We start from the raw sequence: 23,434 nt of genomic DNA on the forward strand, positions 1-23,434 counted from the left end.
TTGGTTGCAGCATAATAAGAAAATCCTGCCTCGCATAAATATGTCGTTGTAAAAGGAAGTAAAACAAGAATAGCTAGTTTTGACATGCTGAGGTACTGTTCTGTTAAATTTGTCCAGAAATCATTTATTGGCAGTTCCTTGTATTTTTGTTTTAAATCAGAGTCACTAATTAAGTCAATTAGATTTTCATAGTCACTTGCGCTGAAGCCTGCTGGCTTAGCTGTCACTGTAAATGGATTCAGAACCCATGAATTGTCCTAAATCCAGTGAGGACAATTGATTGCCCTCACTGGATTTTGAGGATTGATTGCAAGTCATGCAAGTGTTCTAAAATTATGTTTGATACGTCTTCATTTACTTTAGAATTTATTTCAGTCAAAAATTCATGCAAGGTGGGAAAACAATCAAAATTGTTCTGTTCAACTGTAGAAAGACAGAATTGTAACTTCCTATCAAAAGATGCAATTTTATCTCTTGTATTAAAAATTGTAATATTCTTTCCTTGTAATGATAAGTTAATTTCATTGCACTTTGTAAAAATACCTGCCAGATAAGCAAGACTCATCAACCATGAAGAATTTCTTAATAATTCAATAAAATTTTGTCCTAAATTATGTGACATCAAGAAGACCATTAACTCACTACGAAATTCAAAAAGCCTCAATAAAGCTTTTCCTCTGGATAGCCATCTCACTTCAGTATGTAATAAAAGTGCGTTATGTGCACTACCCATTTCATCTCACAAAATTTTAAATAATCTGGATTGAAGTGGTCGAGATTTTACATATCTATCTATCCCAATGGCTTTAACAGACCTTTAAGGCCCACAACATTCCAAGCATGCTTGGATTTCGTAACCGAAATACGAGGATAGAATGGTCACTCCTATGCCTCAAGGTATTCTTGGCTGTATCCCTGTGTGTTCACGGGGCCGGTTTGCGGGATGAAAAACACCAGATAAGCTGGCGGAAAAAACTCTACTGCCCGCGCCCAAGACCGGCTAACTTGGCTATGGCTGAGGAAGATCCTCCAGCTCCTCACGTCTCCGACGGGAATCGAACGTAGGACACTCCTTCGCCAGGCATATAGTTGCGAAATAGTTTTTAAATATGTAGGAATTCTTTTTGTTACTAGTGCTTGTCTATGCAAAGCACAATGACTTTTGGTTGCTCTTGTAGCTACTTGCAGGATACGTGTGACAACTCTCTTCATCTTACCTACCATTGCTTGAGCACCGTCTGCACAAATATCAATACACTTCTCCCAACCGATTTCCTGTTTTGTAATATAATTATTAATACAGTTGAATATATCTTCTCCGGTAGTTTTTTCTTGTAGATATTCATGAATAAATGCAGATGAGTAAATATTCTTCAATACTTTTATCAAATATGTAACGAACAAACACTAGTAATACAGCGAGTCCTGCGACATCTGTAGATTCATCCATTTGCAATGAATATTCATTGCAAAGTCTAAGTCGATGAATTAGCTCTTTTTCTATGTCAGTAGAAAGATCTTTGATGCGGCGTGAAACAGTATCATTTGATAATTGTACTGCATCTATATTTTTAGCAACCTGCTCGTTTAACATGCATGATACAATGTCTTTCACACAAGGCTTAATGAGCGTCTCACTAATTGTATGAGCTTCACCGTGAAGTGCAATGCGGTAACTCACGCGAAAAGACGCCTCTGTTGCATTTTCATTAGTAACAATTGTAGGCCATTTGAAGTTTAGATTTTTCTAGTGAGTCATGTCGTCTCTTAAAAAATGTATATCTTGTCCTTTGTAATCAGTGTGTTTCGTTTCGAAGTGTCTACGAAGTTAACTGGAGCCAAAGAACTGTTTACTAGTATTTTATTACATAAAACACACATTGCATCAGGGGCATGTGTTTTGCCAATACACGTAAATCCATAATTTAAATAACTTTCATGGTACTTCCGTTTTGGTGTGTCCTTAGATGACTCTTGATCTTTAATATTAGCTTTTGAAGAAACCACAGTTTGCAATTCCATATCTTCTCCAATCATACGAGTAGATGTATCAGCAGAAGTACTTGCTTCTCCTTGTGTTAAAGTTCCTGTCTTTAAATAAGGACCCATGGGTATTTTTTCAATAATATTCAAATTCCAATATTTGTCAGAGCTATAATAAAAACAAATAGAACTGTGTTGTAAAGGTAACTTTAGTATGAAAAACAATAAGATTATCAATAAGAAATGTCGAATAATATAAACGTAAATTAAAAATGCAAAATAGTAAAAAAAAAAAGACTGCAACACACAAAAGTAAATATGAATTGTAACAATGCTTGTTGGAAAAGTACTAAACCGTATCAAATAATGTAAAAGCAATTGTAATAAGAATGATTTGATAAAATGTTCAGTAATAAAAATTAAACAGTTCCAAATAAATCAGATATTAATTATAAAATTAGTTAAAAGAGTAAGAAGAATTCTTTTTTTTAAAAGCCGCCTTGCCTACTCCCTGTGTACGAGAATAAAAAGGCGTTAGCTGATTTCTTTTTTTCCGAGGGCCGGTCAAGACAAATTTACTCGTAAATACTTTCCAAAATTTTTTAAAGTTCATACATTAACATAAGTATTAATAATTAATTATGGCATAATCATAAATAGTATTAGTACACTTATGTATAGGGTGTGGCATGTTGACAAATATAAATTACATTTAAATTAGTTATCAATCATTGGACTAATGAAATCTTGTAGCATGTCGTAGTTTCTTCAGGCAAACATCGTTAAATTAATTTGTGCTGATTTTCATTGACATATCCCATTCTGATCACCAAATATATTTATTATATTATTATAAATACTTACGAGTTAATGCAGACGTTTTCTCCTGTGTGCTAGTAGTTTTCTCCTCCTTTTGTACATCCTGGAGATCTTCGTAGGTTTGAGGTGGATGACTCACTATCTGCTCCATCATAAACACCTTCAATAAGAGATTTCTTAATACCAAAATTAAACAAAGTGCCTTGTCTCTTATTCATATTAAAATTTAAATCTGTAGGTCTATTATTTTTAAAAATTCACGGCACTACGGTTTCTAAACTTTCATTCTACAATACGAACTTGTGAAGAAAGTATTCAGTATTACTAGATTGGAGAACCGGATACAGACTACCTTGGTCTTCAATTTCAGTGGAAAAATTTTCTTTATACTTCGTTGCTGATTGGTCACTAACATTTGCACCACAGATGTTGTTTCGTTCAGTTTTGAGAACACGCCGCCAATTGTTGTAATCGGCTTGCAGGCAATTTTTATGATCGGTCATAAACGGCAGCATTCTCTTTCCCGATTGTTAAAAGATTTCAATGCGTGAAAATTAACGATAATTCATGAATATTTCCATGTTTAAAAATATGCTGCTTGGTCACTAACATTTGCTACACAGATGTCATTTCCTTCAGTTTTTGAGAACGGAGGATATGACACCACTTGTTGTAATGGGCTTGCAGGCAATTTTTATGACCCGTCATAAACAGCGGCATTCCCTATTCCCAAATGTTGAAAGGTTTCGATGTGCGAAAATTAACGATACACAGATGTTATTAGGTGTTCTGGGTCTGAGCTTTTCGACATATTCACGAATATTATTCTCCTCAGAATATTTTTATTATAAAATATTTATTCATGAAAAATGCTTAGAAAACTAAAATGTCAAATTCCAGAACTTCTCGCGGAACACCTATTCACCTTCCGCGGAACACTAGTGTTCTGCGGAACACAGTTTGAGAAACCGTGCCGTAAAGGATGTTCATTGCTGGTCCCTCAAAATTTACGTCATTATTATGATTCACTTAATATAAATTTATGTTGCTATGAAAGAAGAGCTCTTAGATTTATCGAATTTCGAGTCCCGCCTGCGGTTGTCTTGGCAGGGTCAGACCAAATGATTTCGCGGGCCTTATAAGGCCCGTGGGCCGGACGTTCCCCAATCGTGTTCTACAGTCTTATCTTTCTGATGACATAATCTGCATTTTCAATTATTATTGATGTTCAAAATTTTTGCTTTCATTGCATTAGTTTGTAATGCCTGTTCTTGAGCTGCTAGAATAAATAATTCTGTTTCTTTTTTAATATATCCATATTGTAGCCATTGCCATGTCTTGTTCACGTCAATTTTGTTTTCAGTATCTCTAAGAAATTGGCCATGTAAAGGTTTATTTTTCCAGCGTAGATATCAGTTATTTTGCTGTTCCTGTTTGTAATCGGATTTTTGTTTCCTGTTGCTTTTAAAAGGCCCTCTTGTGTAACTGCTTGAAGCATTTGCTCAGAGCTATTGTCTTATATAATTTTTAAGCTAATTTCTTCTTCTTTCACAGTCTGTCTCACTTGCAGCAGACCTCGTCTACCTATTCTCCTTGGTAGGTATAACTGGTCAAATCACTTCGTGGATGTAAAGAATGATGTACAGTCATTAATTTTCTAGTTTTGCGGTTTTCCTAGTTGTCCCGGCCTTCTTTTGTCCAATCTATTATGTCAGCTGTGTATCGGATCACTGGTATAGCTCAAGAATTTATTGCTCTAATTGTGTTTAATCCATTTAGTTTTGTTTTCAGAATATTTCTAACTCTTTTGGTGTATTCTGCTGCTGCCTGTTCCTTAACTTTCTAGTGGAGAATATCACTGGCTTCTAATCAGTGGGGTTGCGTGCTCATTTTCGTGTGGGTTATGCAACCCACGTTACGAATTTCACGTCAATTTGACCGTATGCATGGGCATGCGTCCGCAGAAAATTTTCCAGGGGGAGGGGGGAGCTGTTGGGAAATGGGAAAAGTTTCATGCAACCGGATGAGTTTCCCAATCGACTTTATTTTCCTTTGTAATCGGCGGTACAATGTGTTCGTTTTTGGCGTTTGCGACCGCCCAGGCCAGACTGTTATGCATAATAAAAACACGTGAGTCCAACGCTTAGAAGCGGCAGAGGCCAATGGGCATATACCGGTTTAACACTTTAAAGCGCAATGGCAATGAACGTGTTAAGCGACTACTTATCTCAGATTCGAGACTAGATATACCACAAATAATCAATTTGGCAGTGAGCAAATTGTAAAAATGATTCCTGGCAAAAAATAAAATAAATAAATAATAATCTTTGCATTTTGTTCGTTGTAGCATTTCTCTGAAGACGTTTGTCTATATTTTGCTTATAAAGATAAGCCTACTTCTTCCTATTAAGAGAAGACGTTACTAACTGGCTTCCCTTCTTCTGGTTACTGACTTCAAATAGAGATCACGACAATTTGACTTGACCGTTTGGTTGAAAAGACCTGGACTCGAGTCCTCTCTAGGATCCGAATAATTTTGATAAAGGCTTTTTAATTGAAAGGTGACTTAGTTATTTGCAATGCATGTGGAAGGTTTTATTTATTTATTATTTAAGGAACGTACGGATTTTTTCATCCCTCAAAACAGGGAAAAAATGGTCAGAACACATGCTATTAGCAGACATAATATGTTGACCTAATAACCTTGGTTTATTCAGCTACCGAAATACCGTTCATTCTTAAGTTGATATGAAGGTCGAATAAGCAAAATTATTTAGCTACACGTAGAACATTTTAACAATACTACAGAGTACTTTAATTTTTGTAAACGTTTTAAACATCCGTCCTGTAATTATTTTTATTCCCCAGAGTAAGTAGAACTATTTTAATATTAGCATTTTTTGAAATCAGACTGCAGCTGATCTCCATTCATCATCATGGATAGTGAGAGTATTATTAACAACAAATTTAAGGAACGTACGGATTTTTTCATCCCTCAAAACAGGAAAAAAATGGTCAGAACACATGCTATTAGCAGACATAATATGTTGACCTAATAACCTTGGTTTATTCAGCTACCGAAATACCGTTCATTCTTAAGTTGATATGAAGGTCGAATAAGCAAAATTATTTAGCTACACGTAGAACATTTTAACAATACTACAGAGTACTTTAATTTTTGTAAACGTTTTAAACATCCGTCCTGTAATTATTTTTATTCCCCAGAGTAAGTAGAACTATTTTAATATTAGCATTTTTTGAAATCAGACTGCAGCTGATCTCCATTCATCATCATGGATAGTGAGAGTATTATTACCAACAAATTTTAGGCATATCGTATTTATAAATTTAACAAGTACATGCATTATCACCAGCATAATCAAATTCCTGATATGTAGCCTAAGGGGTATTCATGCTACTGTGACAGAGCTACATAATTAAGATTATATTATTATTAATAATCTCCTGCCCACAATTTTCCTTCAAATTATTTTGCTAGCACTCCATTATTGACATATCTAACATTTTGTACTAAGGCACTTGTGACTGAATCAATAGACCCAGACCTTGGTATTCTTCTCCGTCTTTTTCCTACCATCTTAGTATTAAACACGCATTCTATGTGGCTATACCACCTTAGATTAGCTCTGCTTACACATTTTTGATGCTAACAATGTCAAGTTCCGTTTTAATACCTTCATTTTTAATAAGATTCTGTCATTGATGCCATCTTTTCACTCCTCTAATTTTTCTTAGAATCCTCATATTTGAAGTCCAGTCTTTGATCGAGTGCTTTATTTCTAACCCATGGTGTTTTGGCTGATTTCTCTCTCTTATTCTATATAAATTTATTCAGCTGGCTGCCCAAAATACTTTGTTGTATATTTCCAAATCTAACTTGCAATCTTCAATAAAAACTGTTCCTAAAGAGTTGAAATACAGGCATCCCTCGATTTACTACGGTTCAATTTACTCCGATTCACAATAACCCCGGATGCCTGCACGTGCCTTCTTACTGTAGTGTGGTCTGACTGAGAAACGACGTTAGCAGGAACTCTAATGTTTGAGTGTTTACCGAGCTACTACGACGTATATGTATCAAACCTAGTTTTACTGTTGAATCTACGTAATTGTTCTATTTATGTTTTTTTTTACATACATACATATTTAAATTGATAAAGTACGTAATTACTTACCATGTCTGATAAAAGAAGTGAAAATGTTAGCAGAACTACGTGTTAAGAAGGCGCGGAAATCAATCACGCTTGAAAAGATGGAGGTGATTCGAAGAATGGAAGATGAGCAGACACGTGCTAATCGCTATAGACGTATGAACTTACCTCATACGGGGGTAAACTTCATGAAAAAATGGAAAAAAAATTATCATTATGGGTGGATGACTTGAATCAGAAAAACATTCCTCTGACGCAGGCTGTTATACCTGAGAAAGCAAAAACAGTTTTTGAGGATCTTAAAAAGACAGATGGAGGCGAAGAAACATTTATAGGAAGCAACGGTTGGTTCATGAGTTTTAAATCTGGAAGTAAGTGCCCTAGTGTCAAATTATGCAGTGAGGCAGCAAGTGCAGATGTTGCAGCAGTGGCTGCTTTTTCTAAAGATTTTCAAGACTGTGTAGAACAAGGGAGTTATCCTCCTGATCTCATTTTTAATGTTGATGAGACTGGTCCCTACTGGAAAAAATTGCCATCACGCACCTTCATTTCCAATGAAGAACGTTCCGCTCCAGGTTTTAAAGCTGCAAAAGATACTCTTACGCTTTTGTTGGGTGCAAATGTCTCCGGAACTTTGAAGCTTAAACCGATGTTAGTGTACCATTCACAGACACCACGCCCTTTCAAGGGTCTAAAAGCATTCTAAAGGCCAATCTATTGGAAATGGAACAAGAAAGATTGGGTTACACAAGACGTTTTTATAGATTGGTACACAAATTATTTTTGTTCTACCGTGCTTCACTTCTGTAAAGACAATGATTTGCCAGCTGAGGCATTGGTTCTCTTGGATAATGCCCCTGGACATCCTCAAAACCTTGCTGAAGTAAGAACAGCATTGGATGTCAATGTTTTTTACATGCTCCCAAACACAACATCGCTTTTGCAACCGATGGATAGGGGATTATATCAATCTTCAAAGCCTATTACCTCCGTATAACATTTATGGAAATAGTAAGGGTCTTGGACACTTCAGGAGAAACTATTAAAGACTATTGGCGGTCATTCGATATTTTGAAGGGCATTAACAACATCAAGGCATCTTGGAACCAAGCGTCAGCAAAGTGTTTAAAAGGAGCATGACGAAAACTTCTTCCAGCATTTATGCACGACTTCGAGAGCAAGAGGAGAAGAATGTTATTGAAAACGTTATCAAGCTTGCGCGAGAGGTGGGATTGGACGATATTACGGCTTAAGATGCGATAGAAGTCTTAGAGAGCCATGATAAACCTCTTTCGAATGAAGACTTAAAAGAATTAGCCGAACAATTAAGTCAACATCCAAAGGAGGAGAAAGAAAACGAAGACAGTCCTCTGAGAGATATAAAAACGGCCGATTTATAGCGTATCCTTGCAAGAATAGAGACATTGTCTGATGAAGTCTGCGAATTTTGGGAGTGCGAACGTAAAAAGGAGTGTAATCGGATCTATCCGACCTTGCATTGAACTCCTTAAAGAAAGAAAAAGAAAATCTAGGCAGTTAACACTGGATACGCTTTTCAAAAAAAAAATGCAGGTGATCCGAATCCAGGAACTTTAACATAGAAATATGTAATATCTTTACGAAGTTTCATATTTTTTGTATATAATCTGTGTGGAACAAAACTTTGTACCTCCCATTAAAATTTGGTTCGTTTTACGCCGATTCAGTTTACGCCCGTTTTTTCAGGAACGGAAGTGAGGCATAAACCGAGGGCTGCCTGTATTTTACTTGTTCTATAGGTTCTCCATTCAGAATACAGTTGATATATTCAGTGTTTTTGCCTATTTTCATAGTTTTTGTGTTTTTATTGCTGATTTTCTAGCCAAAGTTGTCATAGCTGTTGTTGAATATAATTACGGAATCCTTTAGGAGTACTTCATCTGCACAAAGCAAAGAGCTAAGTTTGACATCTCCAAATCTAACATCAGGCCTGATGTCACCTTCTTTCATAAAGTGATCCATATAGATTATAAATAAGAGCGGATTTTAATGTGCACCCTTATCTTTCCGCTGATTTTTCATCAAACCATCTTCCTTCATCTCCTTCAATTCTAACTGCGGACTTACAACTTAAATATAGACAATGTATTGATCTGTGTAATGTTCCATTCACCGCATATAATTGTAGTGTTTTGAAAAGATTTTCTCTGGACACCTTGTCATATGCTTTTTCCAGATCTACAAAACGAAGTACAGATTCTTGTCATATTTCCACGATTTCTCAACTATTTGTCTCGAATTGTTGTGGAAGAAAAATTTGGAGAATAACAAGCTTGGTCCAGGGCAAACAGAAGTTGTCACGATCTTTCTCAACCTCTTTTCAATTCTTCTTACATAAATCTCACCTGGAACAATTAGTACCGAAATTTCCCTCTAATTCCCGCATTCAGTTTTAATTCCCCTTTTTATCAATGGGAACTATAAGAGATCTACTCCAATCATGTGGAATTCGACCTTCTGACCAGGCTCTCTGAATTATGCACTGTAGCCGCAACAAGACTTTTATACCTCTACATTTGAGCATTTCTAGTCAAATATTACTATTCTAGATGCCTTTCCATATTTCAAGATTTTGATGACGTTTTCTACCTCAAGTATCGATATGTACTTCTGCTTTCATTTCTCTTGAAAATTGTCTTCTACCGTTCTGTCAATGCTTGTTTCGTTAAATAATCCTTAAACTAATTACTCCAGATATCTAGGACATCCTTTTTTTTCAGTTTTCATGTCACCTTTATCATCTTCGATTTCTTTTACAGTACTCTTTCCTCCATCTGTAAGCTTTTCAATAGCTTCCAGAATATTCTGCCACCTTCCTGATATTTATTTTCTATATTCTTACCAAAGTCTAACCATGACTTTATTTTAGCTTGTTTTACAGATAACTTAGCTCTCTTACATTTTCTATGTATTCTTTTGAGGCATCTGCGACTTATTTGGTAGGAACTTTTGGTATGCTTTCTTCTACTTGTTCATCATACGGTTCTTATTTTTCTATCCTTACAAACAACTTCGCCATATACCTCCCAAGATTAATCAACCAATGTCTTCAGAGTTTGTGTCTGAGAATCCAAGGTTTGGTTCTTGTTTTCAAATTGCTTCAAATTTTCTTTAATAATGTTTGTGTAGTTGAATCTACAGCTTACATGTAAGAGCTGCTCAAGTTTAATTATTTTTAAAACTTTCTTACATATTGTTTTAATGTAATATCAATTTTATCATACTTTCCCGAAAGTAATGGTCACTTTCAATTTCAACTCCTCTGTACATTCTTGTATCTTGAACCAGCATGAAGATATCACTATCAACAATGACGTAGTCAATGAGGTTTTTGTTATTTCTTGTGTCTTCTCTTCATGTGAACTTGTGTACATCTATTATGTTTGAACATGGTTAGTTATGACTAATCCATGTCCAGCAAATATCGTTATTATCTTTGCCCCTTCCTCCACTTATTCCCAAAGTGTCCTTGACTGGATTAATTTCCTACACTGCTGTTTAAATCATCTACAACAAGGACCACATTTTCCATTTACTTTGTCAGCTGCCTATTCTAATGCCGCGAAAAATTCTTCGACTTTTTATTTAAAAGAGCTTTCTGTGGGATCATGGACATAAATAAGTTTTATTGTCCATTTCGCTATTTTGAAGCGTGTCCACATCACTCTGCTTGAAACTGCCTTTCATTCAAGAAGTTTATCTTCATGTTTGGTGTTGAATGTTATTGCTACTCCTTCCTTTCCTTGATCATTATTGTCTGAATATAACATCCCATACTTATTATTTAGCAATATTTCACCTATTTTGTGTTCTTTATCTCAGTGATGTCAATTATGTACATGGAATACTTTTCCAATTCTTCTGAAACTGGATTTTTTCATTAATAAATACTCTTTATATTGATAGTTCCTATCTTTATTTCTGCTGACGCTGGGTTTATTTTTCTTCTTCCATATGTTGAGTAGGAGCTTGTTCAAGTAGCTGACTTTCACTGTTCGCCCTGGTTCCCTGACAAAAACTGGGGGGGGGGGGTGTTTAACATGGAGACCCCTCAGCTGGCATGATATCTTATGTTTTATCTTCATATGCATTTGCGGTTTAAGCCAACAGAGAATACAATTTCGTCAGTTAAATCCCATACTGCAAGCAAATCATTCTCGTTCGTTCAGTACCTAGTAGATACTTCTTTTATTTCTTTTCTATATATCTTATGCTGCTGGTCATTATCTTTAATTTCGTCTAATATATTACTTTAATATATACTTATTTATCTCTATTCGTCTAAGTCACTTGATATAACGTTCTTTCTCCCCCTTTTCTACTATATATCCCTTAAATAAAATATTTACTTATTAATATTTTCACAGCTATCTTAATTCTCTCACACATGCAAATAAAGCGTTTACTTCCTACCAAGTATTCTTTCCATTAGTTCTTTGCAGTCTCATTGGCCTCTTTATATCTTATGTTTTATCTAACCACACAACAATCTGATGGAGTTCACCCGATAAGTATTAACAAAATTTATTTTTTTCACTGCGCCAGCTAATACCTTGGATAGGTGGGATTCTTACCCAGGGTGACTCTCTCAAGAGTGATACATGAAAATTAGATCGAATTTAATCTTGTCCCTCCGTTTTCTTATTTCTTCCTCACAGTCGTGGCTCGCTTTATGAGTTTATATACAAGGATTTTACCCGCTTAGTTCGTTAGTATTTTATGAGCGGTAGTTTTGAATTCATAAGACAAAAGCAGATCAGGCAGGTACTTGAATGAAACATTTTAATAAGCTTGAGGAATTATGCAAATATACATTATATACATATTATTAGGAATGCTCTCAAGGTAAATCAAAGGCTCAAAATTCAATACACTAGACACACACATACAAACTTGCATTGACCACTATTACAACCATCTTCAGCATAAATTCCTAGGCTAATATCATACTGTCCTAATACACGTGGTCATAAATTAACACAGTAAGACTCCTTACATTAAGTTTAGCTCGTTCAGAGATATTCTCGGCCTTGTAGGGCAACAAATCTTAACACAGCCTGCTCATACTAAGTCATAGGCTAATCTTACAGTTCTTTAATTTTAGTCCATTACAAAATACTCTCTTAGGGGATCACACTCTTGTATAGCTGGAAATAGGAATTCAAAGGTCTACCTTACCGTCTCTGATCTTGATATTCTTGACCTTCTTCCTGCCTTGTCTGGACATCAAGGCCTTCTGTTTTCGTTTCTTATGAGGATATCTCCAGTCGGACTGTACGAGTGGAATCTCAGCGGGAAAGATTGGAGGTGACACAGTAACGTCGCCTTGACCGGACGGTTCCATTTGGTTCCTCCGTCGCATGACAACGCACAGCTATCCTAGTCCAAGGATATAGCTTGGCCCATTCTTAACGTTGCGACAGATGAACCAAATGCCTTCCACGAGTAGCCAGGAACTTCTCTGACGGCGAACTCGACCACTCTCCGCAAGATCTGGAACCAGGAATCCAAGGAAAAAAGCCAGGAATGGTGCTTGCATGGCCTTTTTGTTTAATTTTCTCCTCTCGGTGTTTCTCGATCTTCGCGATGCGCACCAACGTGGTCACGTGTGTTTACGTCAATCACCTTAGCTCCCTCTATTTAGTCGCATTTGTACTTGATTTCTTTTCTTGGAAGGCGCTTTGGTTTTTCCTTCCAGTACTTCTTTCCCTCCCTTCTTATGCATAATACCTAAATTTTAAATTGATTTGCATTTACAAACAGCTTACACTTATTCTGTTGCCAACGTTCCATATTCTCTGCCTAAGTTGCATTAAAGTTGTGACCTGAATATTTTATAATAAACATTTCTTACCCTTTTCAGGCCACAACAATACCTTCTATACCACGTGAAGGTGAAGATTGGACATTAGGTCAGAAGCCAGTAGGTTCTCCGCATTCCTGAAAGGCAATGGGGAGCATTTATTTGGCTTTGACCTGTAAGCGGTCTCCGGATGAATTATTTTAAGCTTAATGATCGCTTTTCTAAGTTCTGGGTAAAATCCTAAGTTTCTGAGATAAAACCTTAATTGTTTATGATGATACTCGACTAACTCGAGAACCGGTTGAAAAAAAAGCCTGAAAAAACCTAGTTACTGACTGAAATGGAACTTATAACAGCATTTCATCTGTCGAACTAGCTCTTCATTGGGATCGTACTCAAGGAATTATTTTGATGTTAAAGTATCTATCAATAGACTTTAGGTGTCCTAAAGCTGTTGCAACCAATGAGTGTAAAGGTGAGCATTCTTAAATAAGTATTAATTATATATTTATAATATACATAAATACGGGTACTCAGTTATCTTATACATAAATACTCATAGCCGTAGGGAGGCAATAATAATCACATTCTAATAATCATATTAGAATATGATTATTATTCTTATGAGCCTGGTTGGCAGAGCGAATATTGTTTTCTCTTCGTCCAACGGAGTGCGAGATCTCACTGTGCAATTGATGTTTGTGAATATCATTAGAAGGTGGATGATTTTCAACTGCTGGTGAGACCAGTGGCTCACCCAGTATTCAATCTGGGGGGGGGGGGGGAGTTGAATGGATAAAAATATTTTTAATAAAATTCGTTAAATTGCATTCATTCAATAAAATTCATTAGTTAATTATAAAAATTTATTTATATAATCCAGAATAAAATCCAGTTTTCTTTTCTTTTTACAAAGCTCTTGAATTATTTCAGTCTTGGTTACATTAATCTCTCTCTCTCTCTCTCTCTCTCTGTATATATATAGCAAAGCCAGTCCATTCAATCGTGATTGTGTCATGGTAGATCTTAAATAGGTTTTTAAGAGGCGTAAATTAGAAAATGACCTTTCACTGACGCATGTTGTTACCGGAAGCGTTGCAAATATTTTTAATAAGTTATAGATGTTAGGATATATCATTTTCTCACACTTTGCAACGGCATTTTTGCGTGGAGCTATTGCAAACAGTTTTTCAAATTTCTTATACCACAACTTGAATTCGGCGTTCAAAATTGTTGGATTTGTATAAGGCAAATCACCGGCATAAAATCCATACAATTCATGAAAATCTTCCATTGCACTTGCTGCTGGAGCATATTTTCCATTTGGTAGAAGAGAAAAAAAAAATTTCAAAATTTTGCGGTGCCGAGTGAAACGTTCATGAAGTTGAGTCAATAAATGGAATGAAATAGTTCTCCTGAAATACTTTTCTACAGAATCGGCTGAACATTGGACCTTAATGTTTGTTTTGATGTAGTCCTTGGCTTTTTAATATCAATATTAAAATTATGGCTTTTATACATGCTTCATATATATTTTTCTTATTTTTATATGCTTCATATAAATATATTTAAATGAAGAATCTGGTGTTTCACGAACGGTTTTTAATTGAACCACAACATCAAAAACATTTAGGGTAATTAAGAGGTCATCAGATTTTTGCATTATTTTAGACAATGGTAAGGTGCACGCAAATATTTTTGCAAGCTAAATAAAGATATTATAAATCTTAAAAGATATTAATATTATAATATTATAAACAACAAGGACGTCCTATCTTTTAGGAATATTGAAGAAATTGTGTACCTTTTCAATTATGCCAATGTAATTTCTTATTTGTCACAGATATAGCATTTCCAAGTGCCAAATTCAACTATATGATGCATAATGAACATATAAAGCTTGTCGATATTATTATTACATAACATCTCCAGGTAGTCCAAAGACATATCGAGGAAGGGCACCTATTCTACAACTCTCCGTCTTCAACAACAACTACAATCATCATTATCATCTACATCAACACTGCCTACCGCCGACCACTACCACTAGTATTTTCACAGACAATCGCAAACATCCATGCCCACGGCGGGAATCGAACTCGCAGCCTTTTGGCTGGAGAGTCGGCCAACCAGGCCGGATATATAGATAAAAAATTAAATTTTTGGATAAAAATTAAAACTTTGTTTTAATTTTTGTTAAACAAATAAATAAAATGCTATAATTATGTTTCTATTTACTTTTAATGAGATGGATGAGCTTCTCTACCTTGCAGAGTTGCTGGATATCTGGCTCAATATTGGTCAACTTCAGTCGAAGATTGGCACACACACTAAGACTAATTCTGTATTTTGTTTTTATTTGAAGGAGCGATGAAAATTGTTTCTCGCAAAGATAGGTTGTAGAAAACTGTATGACGATTTTCGACTTCTTCAAATAATTCTGGAAATTCACTTCTCACTGAAGGTGAGATCCAGAATCGAGCCAAACCACGATCAAGGAACTGCATTTTAAGCCCACTGTCACTTGAAAGCTCAATTAGCTGCTCTTTGTTCGATAACGAAAGATCGTTCTCGTGACTGCAAGCATGAAATGGATCGTGAAATCACAGAAATTTCTTATAAAAAGTTATTCGGAAAATGTTTCCAAATCCTGTTTCAGAGTTTTGAGGCTGACACAAACCCTTCCCCAGTAGTTAAATTCTAAACTAATAAGTTTCGGGACCCTATACAAAATAACCAATTGTATTTACCTTTTGAATACTATCTGGGGAAGCTCCAAATCTCCCCGTCCCTTTCATCACGCGTTCGTAATCAGGCTACTGTTGATATTGACTTTATATAAACATTCAAAACTGTAAACAATTGTTGAATAATAACACAATAATGTAGGCATACTTACCGTAAAGGGAGACAAGTCACAAACAGAAAAATGCCCCTACAAACTAACCAATTGTATTTACCTTTGAATGCGATCCACTGGTCGAGTGTCCAGCAAGTGAACAAATCTTTCTTTCGTTAAGCTTATTAATATTATCGCATTGCAAGTGATGGGAATTCTGTGTTTCTGTGGATTCGTTACAGACCTCTTTCTCTTCAGAAACTACACACAAATTCGTTTTGTATTGTCACCGTCATCCGAGATATTTTTCCGTTTAAAGAAGGTACCAATGTGCTTATCTATAATTGAAATACCGTACTTACTCGAATATAACTCGCCCTCCCACATCTGATTTTACTTTTCGAAAAAAGAAATTAAAAAGTTTCGCATATACCTCGGAAATGAAAAAAAGCTGAAACACTTCAGAACGGGGGATAGTAACTTTCTCCCACGGTAAACAACACGCCCTCCCCAATAGCCATTATATCGCAGAGGTAAGAAAAACAAGTACTTTTATTATGTCAGTGAATAAGGTATCAGCAGTCTGTGTAATATATTTCTCAACAAATAGTGCAATTAGAGACAATTGGGATAAAAAGGACACTAATTAATAAATCACATGTCCCTTCATACAGAAATTATGCTGTATATATAGACTCAAGCTCAAACCATATGCTGCACCGGCAAATATATATATATATATATATATATATAGTGAATGGTGCTATGGCAGTTTCACATATTATTGGAATTCGGGTGAAGAGAGTTAGCATTTCAACTCAATTGTCAGCTTGCTTTTCGCGCGATTTCCGAAAAATATATAAATACTGGAGTTAACTCACAACACATTTTGTCCAAGTATTACTTAGCACTTCTGAAGATATATTGAACCTTAGTTGAAGGAGGAAAACCTGCAACAATAAAAATCAATAAACAACAAGCAATTGGTTGAAATGTGGTCATGTGGACAACACATATTCACTTCAAATCTGACAAAACAGCAAGGGAAGGTGGAAGCAATAAAACCACATTGTCTTTCCCTTCACCTCTCTTTTATTACTCGTCATTCTGCCGCTACAAATTAAAATTAATTTTTATTAAAGTATTCATTTTATATTTAATAATTTTTACTTATTTAATTTTAATTTTTTTGTTTGGATAATTAAAATATATAGATTTATTTGGTTAATTTAAGCCTGTGGACCACCTGTCCTATCGTCGCGGACCACCTGTGGTCCGCGGCCATAGGTTGAGAAACACTGCTATATGGTTCTCTCACCTTATGTGGCCCCTAATTCATATGTAGTATAGAAATAGAAGACATGACAAAACATTAATAAAAAACGAATTTTAATTAGGAAAAGTATTTTGGAAATTTTTCTGGTTTTTTTTAACTTTTTCTTTTTTTTGTGGGGGGGACAGGGTCCCTTGGCCCCCTCCCTGGGTGAGACTATCATTGTTCTGCTTATTAGAGGACTAACGTGTCATGAAAAAGTTCTATATTTCTCTCTCTCAAAAAAAAAAAAAAAAAAAATTCCAAATTACCTAGCCCTTAACCTACTAATAGTATTAATATACTATATGATTACAGGTGTTCATGATATGATTAAAATTCATATTAAAAGCATATATTAAATATATGCTTTTAATATGAATTTTAATTTGATTAAAGAAAAGAAAATTTGATACCCAAATTTTGGGTATCAAATTTTCTTTTGAATTATGAATCATAATTCTTTATGAATAATTTTAAGAAATTCATTGTTGCCATAACTCTTTTAAAAATATTTCATTTCAGATATATATGTAAAGCAAAATGTAATAAAGGGTTCCAGTTTCCTGATGGAGATCAAAGATTGCGTCATACTTGCGTAGTCGACAAAGGAATATGGCACCCGGCTTTTCATTTTCCCAGTTGTATACGTAAGTAAACTGCAAACATTTAAATTTGAATTTCATTTCATTATAAATAAGCCTGACATATACATTACATAGAAGAATGACATGCCAATTGGTTAATAGAATCTGAGTTCAGTTCTCGTAATGGACGCGAATAACATTCCTGGATTACTTTAACCAACTGCGAGTTAACTGAAATCCATTTCAGATGGAAATGGATGGTTTCTTTTCACAGAGCTCCCTAACCACCTTTACAGCGCAATCATTTGAAAGGCATAATACATTGGAGCATTATATCATTATATACCATCTATCACATATGCACAAATAGTATCAGATGTTTCAGGAATTACAAAAATAAATAAATAAATAAAATAAATAAATAATAATAATAATAATAACAATATGGCCTTTTTTTCATGTACCACAATACAACCAATGAAACTGGATCTCTTATAGCTGAATTAGGCAATATTCATAACCTTGGAAATCTACACAGCAAATTTCCACCCAAATCTGGAAGAAAATGGACCTAGGAAGATCCAAATGGAATAAAATTGCAAACTGATCATATTTTAATCAATTGAAAAGGTGGATCAGCTCAAAATTCCAGAATTCACAACAGTATAGGACTAAACTCCAATCATAGAACAGTAAGTTCACATATAACACTTAGTCGCAGTGACTAAGTGTTATAAACCAATTCATTGTTAAAATAACAATAAAGTGTTTTCAAACCTAAAATAACAAGAACTGATAATTACCACCGGAATTACTTAACTCTTCCTACCATAGAATTCATTATAAACCAATTCATTATGACCAATGACTAAAGAATCATTCCGGAGCTTCGCTCATGTCTCATGTGCATAGTCCATCCGTGAAGTAAATGCAAAAACTTTGGTCACCAAGACTTCAATTTTTCAAAGGAAACGGTAGCTCTCTCTCTCTCTCTCTCTCTCTCTCTCTCACACACACACACACACACACACACACACACACACACACACACACACACACACACACATACACACACACAATTAATAAAGAAACCAAATGACGATAAGCAGCACAATCTACTTATTTAGCTAAAATAACTAAACGATCGATTATATACGACAGGGTTTCTCAAACTTTTTCTACGACGGAACACTTCATAAATCCTGAAATGTTCACGTAACACCTTAGTTATTTTGTAATGTATTAATTAATAATTAATTAGTAATTTAGCCTATTGTATTGTTAATTAATAATTGATAATTACTTATTAATGATTGGTAATTAATTATTAATGATTGATAATTAATTATTAATGATTGATAATTGATTATTTATTAATTATTAATTAAACATCAATTAAATCATAATCAAATTAATATGTGCTGATTTTCATTGACATATCCCATTCTGATCACCAAAAATTTATAATATTATTATAAGTACTTACGAGTGAATGCAGACTTTTTCTCTGACAAATATTGGAATTCAAATTCCAATATTTGTCACAGCTATAATAAAAACAAATAGAATTGTGTTGTAAATGTAACTTTAGTATGAAAAACAATAAGATTATCAATAAGAAATGGCGAATAATATAAAGGTAAATGAATAATGCAAAATAGTAAAAAAAAAGACTGCAACACACAAAAGTAAATATGAATTGTAACAATGCTTGTTGGAAAAGTACTAAACCGTATCAAATAATGTAAAAGCAATTGTAATAAGAATGATTTGATAAAATGTTCAGTAACAAAAATTAAACAGTTCGAAATAAATCAGATATTAATTATAAAATTAGTTAAAAGAGTAAGAAGAATTCTTTTTTTTAAAAGCCGCCTTGCCTACTCCCTATGTACGAGAATAAAAAGGCGTTAGCTGATTTCTTTTTTTCCGAGGGCCCGGTCAAAACAAATTTACTCGTAAATACTTTCCAAATTTTTTTAAAATTCATACATTAACACAAGTGTTAATAATTAATTATGGCATAATCATAAATAGTATTAGTAGACTTATGTATAGGGTGTGGAATGTTGACAAATATAAATTACATTTAAATTAGTTATCAATCACTGGACTAATGAAATCTTGTAGCATGTCATAGTTTCTTCAGGCAAACATCATTAAATTAATTTGTGCTGATTTTCATTGACATATCCCATTCTGATCACCAAATATATTTATAATATTATTATAAGTACTTACGAGTGGATGCAGACGTTTTCTCCTGTTTGCTGGTAGTTTTCTCCTCCTTTTGTACATCCTGGAGATCTTCGTAGGTTTGAGGTGGATGACTCACTATTTGCTCCATCATAAACACCTTCAATAAGAGATTTCTTAATACCAAAATTAAACAAAGTGCCTTGTCTCTTATTCATATTAAATTTTAAATCTGTAGGTCTATTACTTTTAAAAATTCACGGCACTACAGTTTCTAAACTTTCGTTCTACAATACGAACTTGTGAAGAAAGTTTTCAGTATTACTAGATTGGATAACCGGATACAGATTACCTTGGTCTTCAATTTCAGTGGAAAATTTTTCTTTATACTTCGTTGCTGATTGGTCACTAACATTTGCAACACAGATGTTGTTTCGTTCAGTTTTGAGAACACGCCGCCAATTGTTGTAATCGGCTTGCAGGCAATTTTTATGATCGGTCATAAACGGCAGCATTCTCTTTCCCGATTGTTAAAAGATTTCAATGCGTGAAAATTAACGATAATTCATGAATATTTTCTTGTTTAAAAATATGCTGCTTGGTCACTGACATTTGCTACACAGATGTCATTTCCTTCAGTTTTGAGAAACGGAGGATATGACACCAATTGTTGTAATGGGCTTGCAGGCAATTTTTATGACCCGTCATAAACAGCGGCATTCCCTATTCCAAATGTTGAAAGGTTTCGATGTGCGAAAATTAACGATACACAGATGTTATTAGGTGTTCTGGGTCTGAGCTTTTCGACATATTCACGAATATTATTCTCCTCAGAATATTTTTATTATAAAATATTTATCCATGAAAAATGCTTAGAAAACTAAAATGTCAAATTCCAGAACTTCTAGCGGAAACCCTATTCACCTTGCGCGGAACACTGCTGTTCCACGGAACACAGTTTAAGAAACTCTGATATACGATATGGCTTTTCGAAATCACAAGTAAAACCATATCTGGGCTTTCTGTCAAAAATTAGAACTATATCAAAATATAAAATCAGAGAAATGAGCCCGGTATCTAATTCCTAATGACCAAAGAAAGGAAGCCTAAAATACTAAGATCAAAAGCTAAAAACAAAAGATATCTGAAGACAGAAAGGGCAAGCTGTTATTGTGGAAGAACCACTTCGAAAACTATTGGATAATTCAACAGTGAATTACAATACAGATGCTTTTCCAGAAATACTAATCCAAAAACAATTTTTACAATGCAAGAATTTGAAACTGCACTCTAAAAGTCCAAAAGTATGAGAAACACTTGGATTGGATAGCATAACAGTAGAGGCTATTAAACATGGCGGAAAATAGCTTTGGAAACAACTCTTAAATAGCTGTAATACAGTTCTAGCTACATCCAATATTCATTCACAATAGAGAAGGCCTAATAATGCCATTACCCAAAAACGGCAATCTGAACAAGAGATTAACGTTTTGGGTAAAAATCTATTGATAGGATGCTTCTAAGCCGAACTGAACCAGATGTACCAATTTTTCTGCTCAAAAATCAAGCTGATTTCTTGAAAAACAATAGAACTGTTCAGCACATCCACTGCTTAGATGGTTGCTAGAACCCAAGAGATAAAAACCTTTCCTTAATTTTGAATTTAGATCTCTCAGCAGTCTTCGATTCAATCAATACACAAAGGGTGTGTTCAAAATTCTCAGTTATTATGGAATATCCTTGAAAATAATCAAAGCGATAGCAAAACCGTAGCAGAATAATACAAGAGTAATGGTGAGATGACTGAGAGTATCCCAGTTTCATTGGAGTTCTTCAAAGTCACTCTATGGCATTATATATTACCCTTGATTATATATCCGACTCACAGGAAATGCTTACTGAATAACTATGGAATATTCAGCAGAACAAACTAACATAAGCAGTCTTTGTTTTGTAGATGATGTTATACTGCTTGAACATTCAGACTGCAAAAAAGAAAACACTTAAGTGATTTATGTAAAAATGCAGCACTGACTGGGTTTGCACACACAGTAAAACTATTCTTAAAGAATAGAATATAAGGAAATATTGGGCTAAATGACCGCAATTTTGAAGAAGTAAATGATTTTCAGTAGCTCGGTTCCTATATCGATACTCTGAGATGTTGAAAGGAAAGCACAAAGCTGTTCTCTTCAATTCCATAAAAGTAATACCTGGAAGTTCAATCTCATCACCTCAAATTATTATTATTATTATTTCATGACAGCTACAAGGGGTATGAGGACCTATTGAGGGAGGACACCCACAAATCTCTATCTCCATCACTCCATCCGCCAACTACACCTAACCTCTACTATTATCATCTACATCAACACCATCTACTTCCCACAAGCACCACCACTAGTATTTTTTGTCTGTAAATTGCGTATGTTCTGAAGGGCCGATTTGTCTGTACGCGGGATGAAAAACCCGAGTTTTCGGGAGAAAACCCTGCTACCTCCGTATGAGATCAGCTAACTCACCTTCAACTGAAAAAACCCATATAACGATTCCTTCCGTCACGACGAGAATCGAACTTAGACCTTTTTCAGTCGAAGGACGCAAAGTACCGTCGTTCTTCCAATTGCGCTAAGGAGGCTACAATACTAAAAATACTAAAATTAGTGTGTACAAAACCGCCAGTCAAGTCATTTTCCATATCTGGCAACTAAATTATCGTGCCCAGACATGGAACTACTCAACGAAAAGTTACTGTCAACAACAGCTTTGGGTCAACATACCTTTGAACAATACTATATGTGATTAAGATCACATTCCTAATGCTGTCCTTATCGAAGAAAGGCAGCAAAAACGTCTGATAGGAACAATTTAAAACAGTCAACTGAGTTGTTTTGGAAACTAATTTAAACATCATCTTCACCTACTTTCACTGGTATTGTTCTCTATGGGCCAACTAATGGATGCAAACTTCTTTTTGAAGATGATGCTCGTGAACCATTTGACATTTACCATTTGGGCACAAAACAAAATCAAAGCAACTTGGATCACTTTCATCTAATAGACTATCTCCATGAGTTTTAGAAATATGAATATTTCTGTATATATTTTTATGTATATGTATAATCTCATCATTATTCAGAAGGGACCGAGAGGGAAAAAATGGGGGGAGGAGTGTTATTAATGACAGCTGATATTGATGACAGCCAAGAAGAATAGAAGTCGAACTGCAGGATAGTGAGCAGAGCACATTTCAGGCTATTTGGTGTGAGATTGAGACTAGCAGAAAGAAAAATATGCATTGGGTGATGCTATAGACCAGGTGATGGAATAGATGGTGGAGATAGTATGCATAGACAAATAGACGCAATGAGTGGAAGCAGGGTAATTATTATGGGGGGAAATATTACTATGGTAAATTTGACTGGGAGGAGGAGAGGACACATGGGAGGAAGGAATTGAATGTAATGGAATATACCAGGGGGTCGAGAGTGCTTGACCTAATAATTGCTATGAGAATTTGACTGTATTGAACATGACCACACTGTCACCAATTGGCAACATCGATCATAAGATTTTTCAACATTGGTCAAGAAAAGAAACAACTGTGGAGCGAATTTAAGGAGAAAGGTGACCAGCGAGCACACGAACAGTATAAGGCACGGGCCAGAAGGGTAACGAGTGTGG

The 23,434-nt window shown here is 34.9% G+C and overlaps 1 protein-coding gene across 4 annotated transcripts in view; it reads left to right on the forward strand.

Annotated features, from left to right (window-relative positions):
* The window catches only part of LOC150094462 (hemocytin-like), a 2,636,009-nt gene that overhangs the window by 73,077 nt on the left and 2,539,498 nt on the right, over nt 1–23,434 (forward strand). For all 4 annotated transcript variants that reach the window (XM_090412206.1, XM_090412207.1, XM_090412208.1 and 1 more), the window contains exon 4: nt 17,493–17,617. In XM_090412206.1, coding sequence (XP_090268332.1) covers nt 17,493–17,617 — 125 coding nt within the window. The remainder of the gene's footprint in view (nt 1–17,492; nt 17,618–23,434) is intronic.

This window comes from Typopeltis vanoorti, chromosome 22, assembly GCF_054136105.1.
Source record: "Typopeltis vanoorti isolate ZY-2024b chromosome 22, IOZ_Tvanoo_1.0, whole genome shotgun sequence".
Taxonomy (NCBI): Eukaryota; Metazoa; Arthropoda; class Arachnida; order Uropygi; family Thelyphonidae; genus Typopeltis; species Typopeltis vanoorti.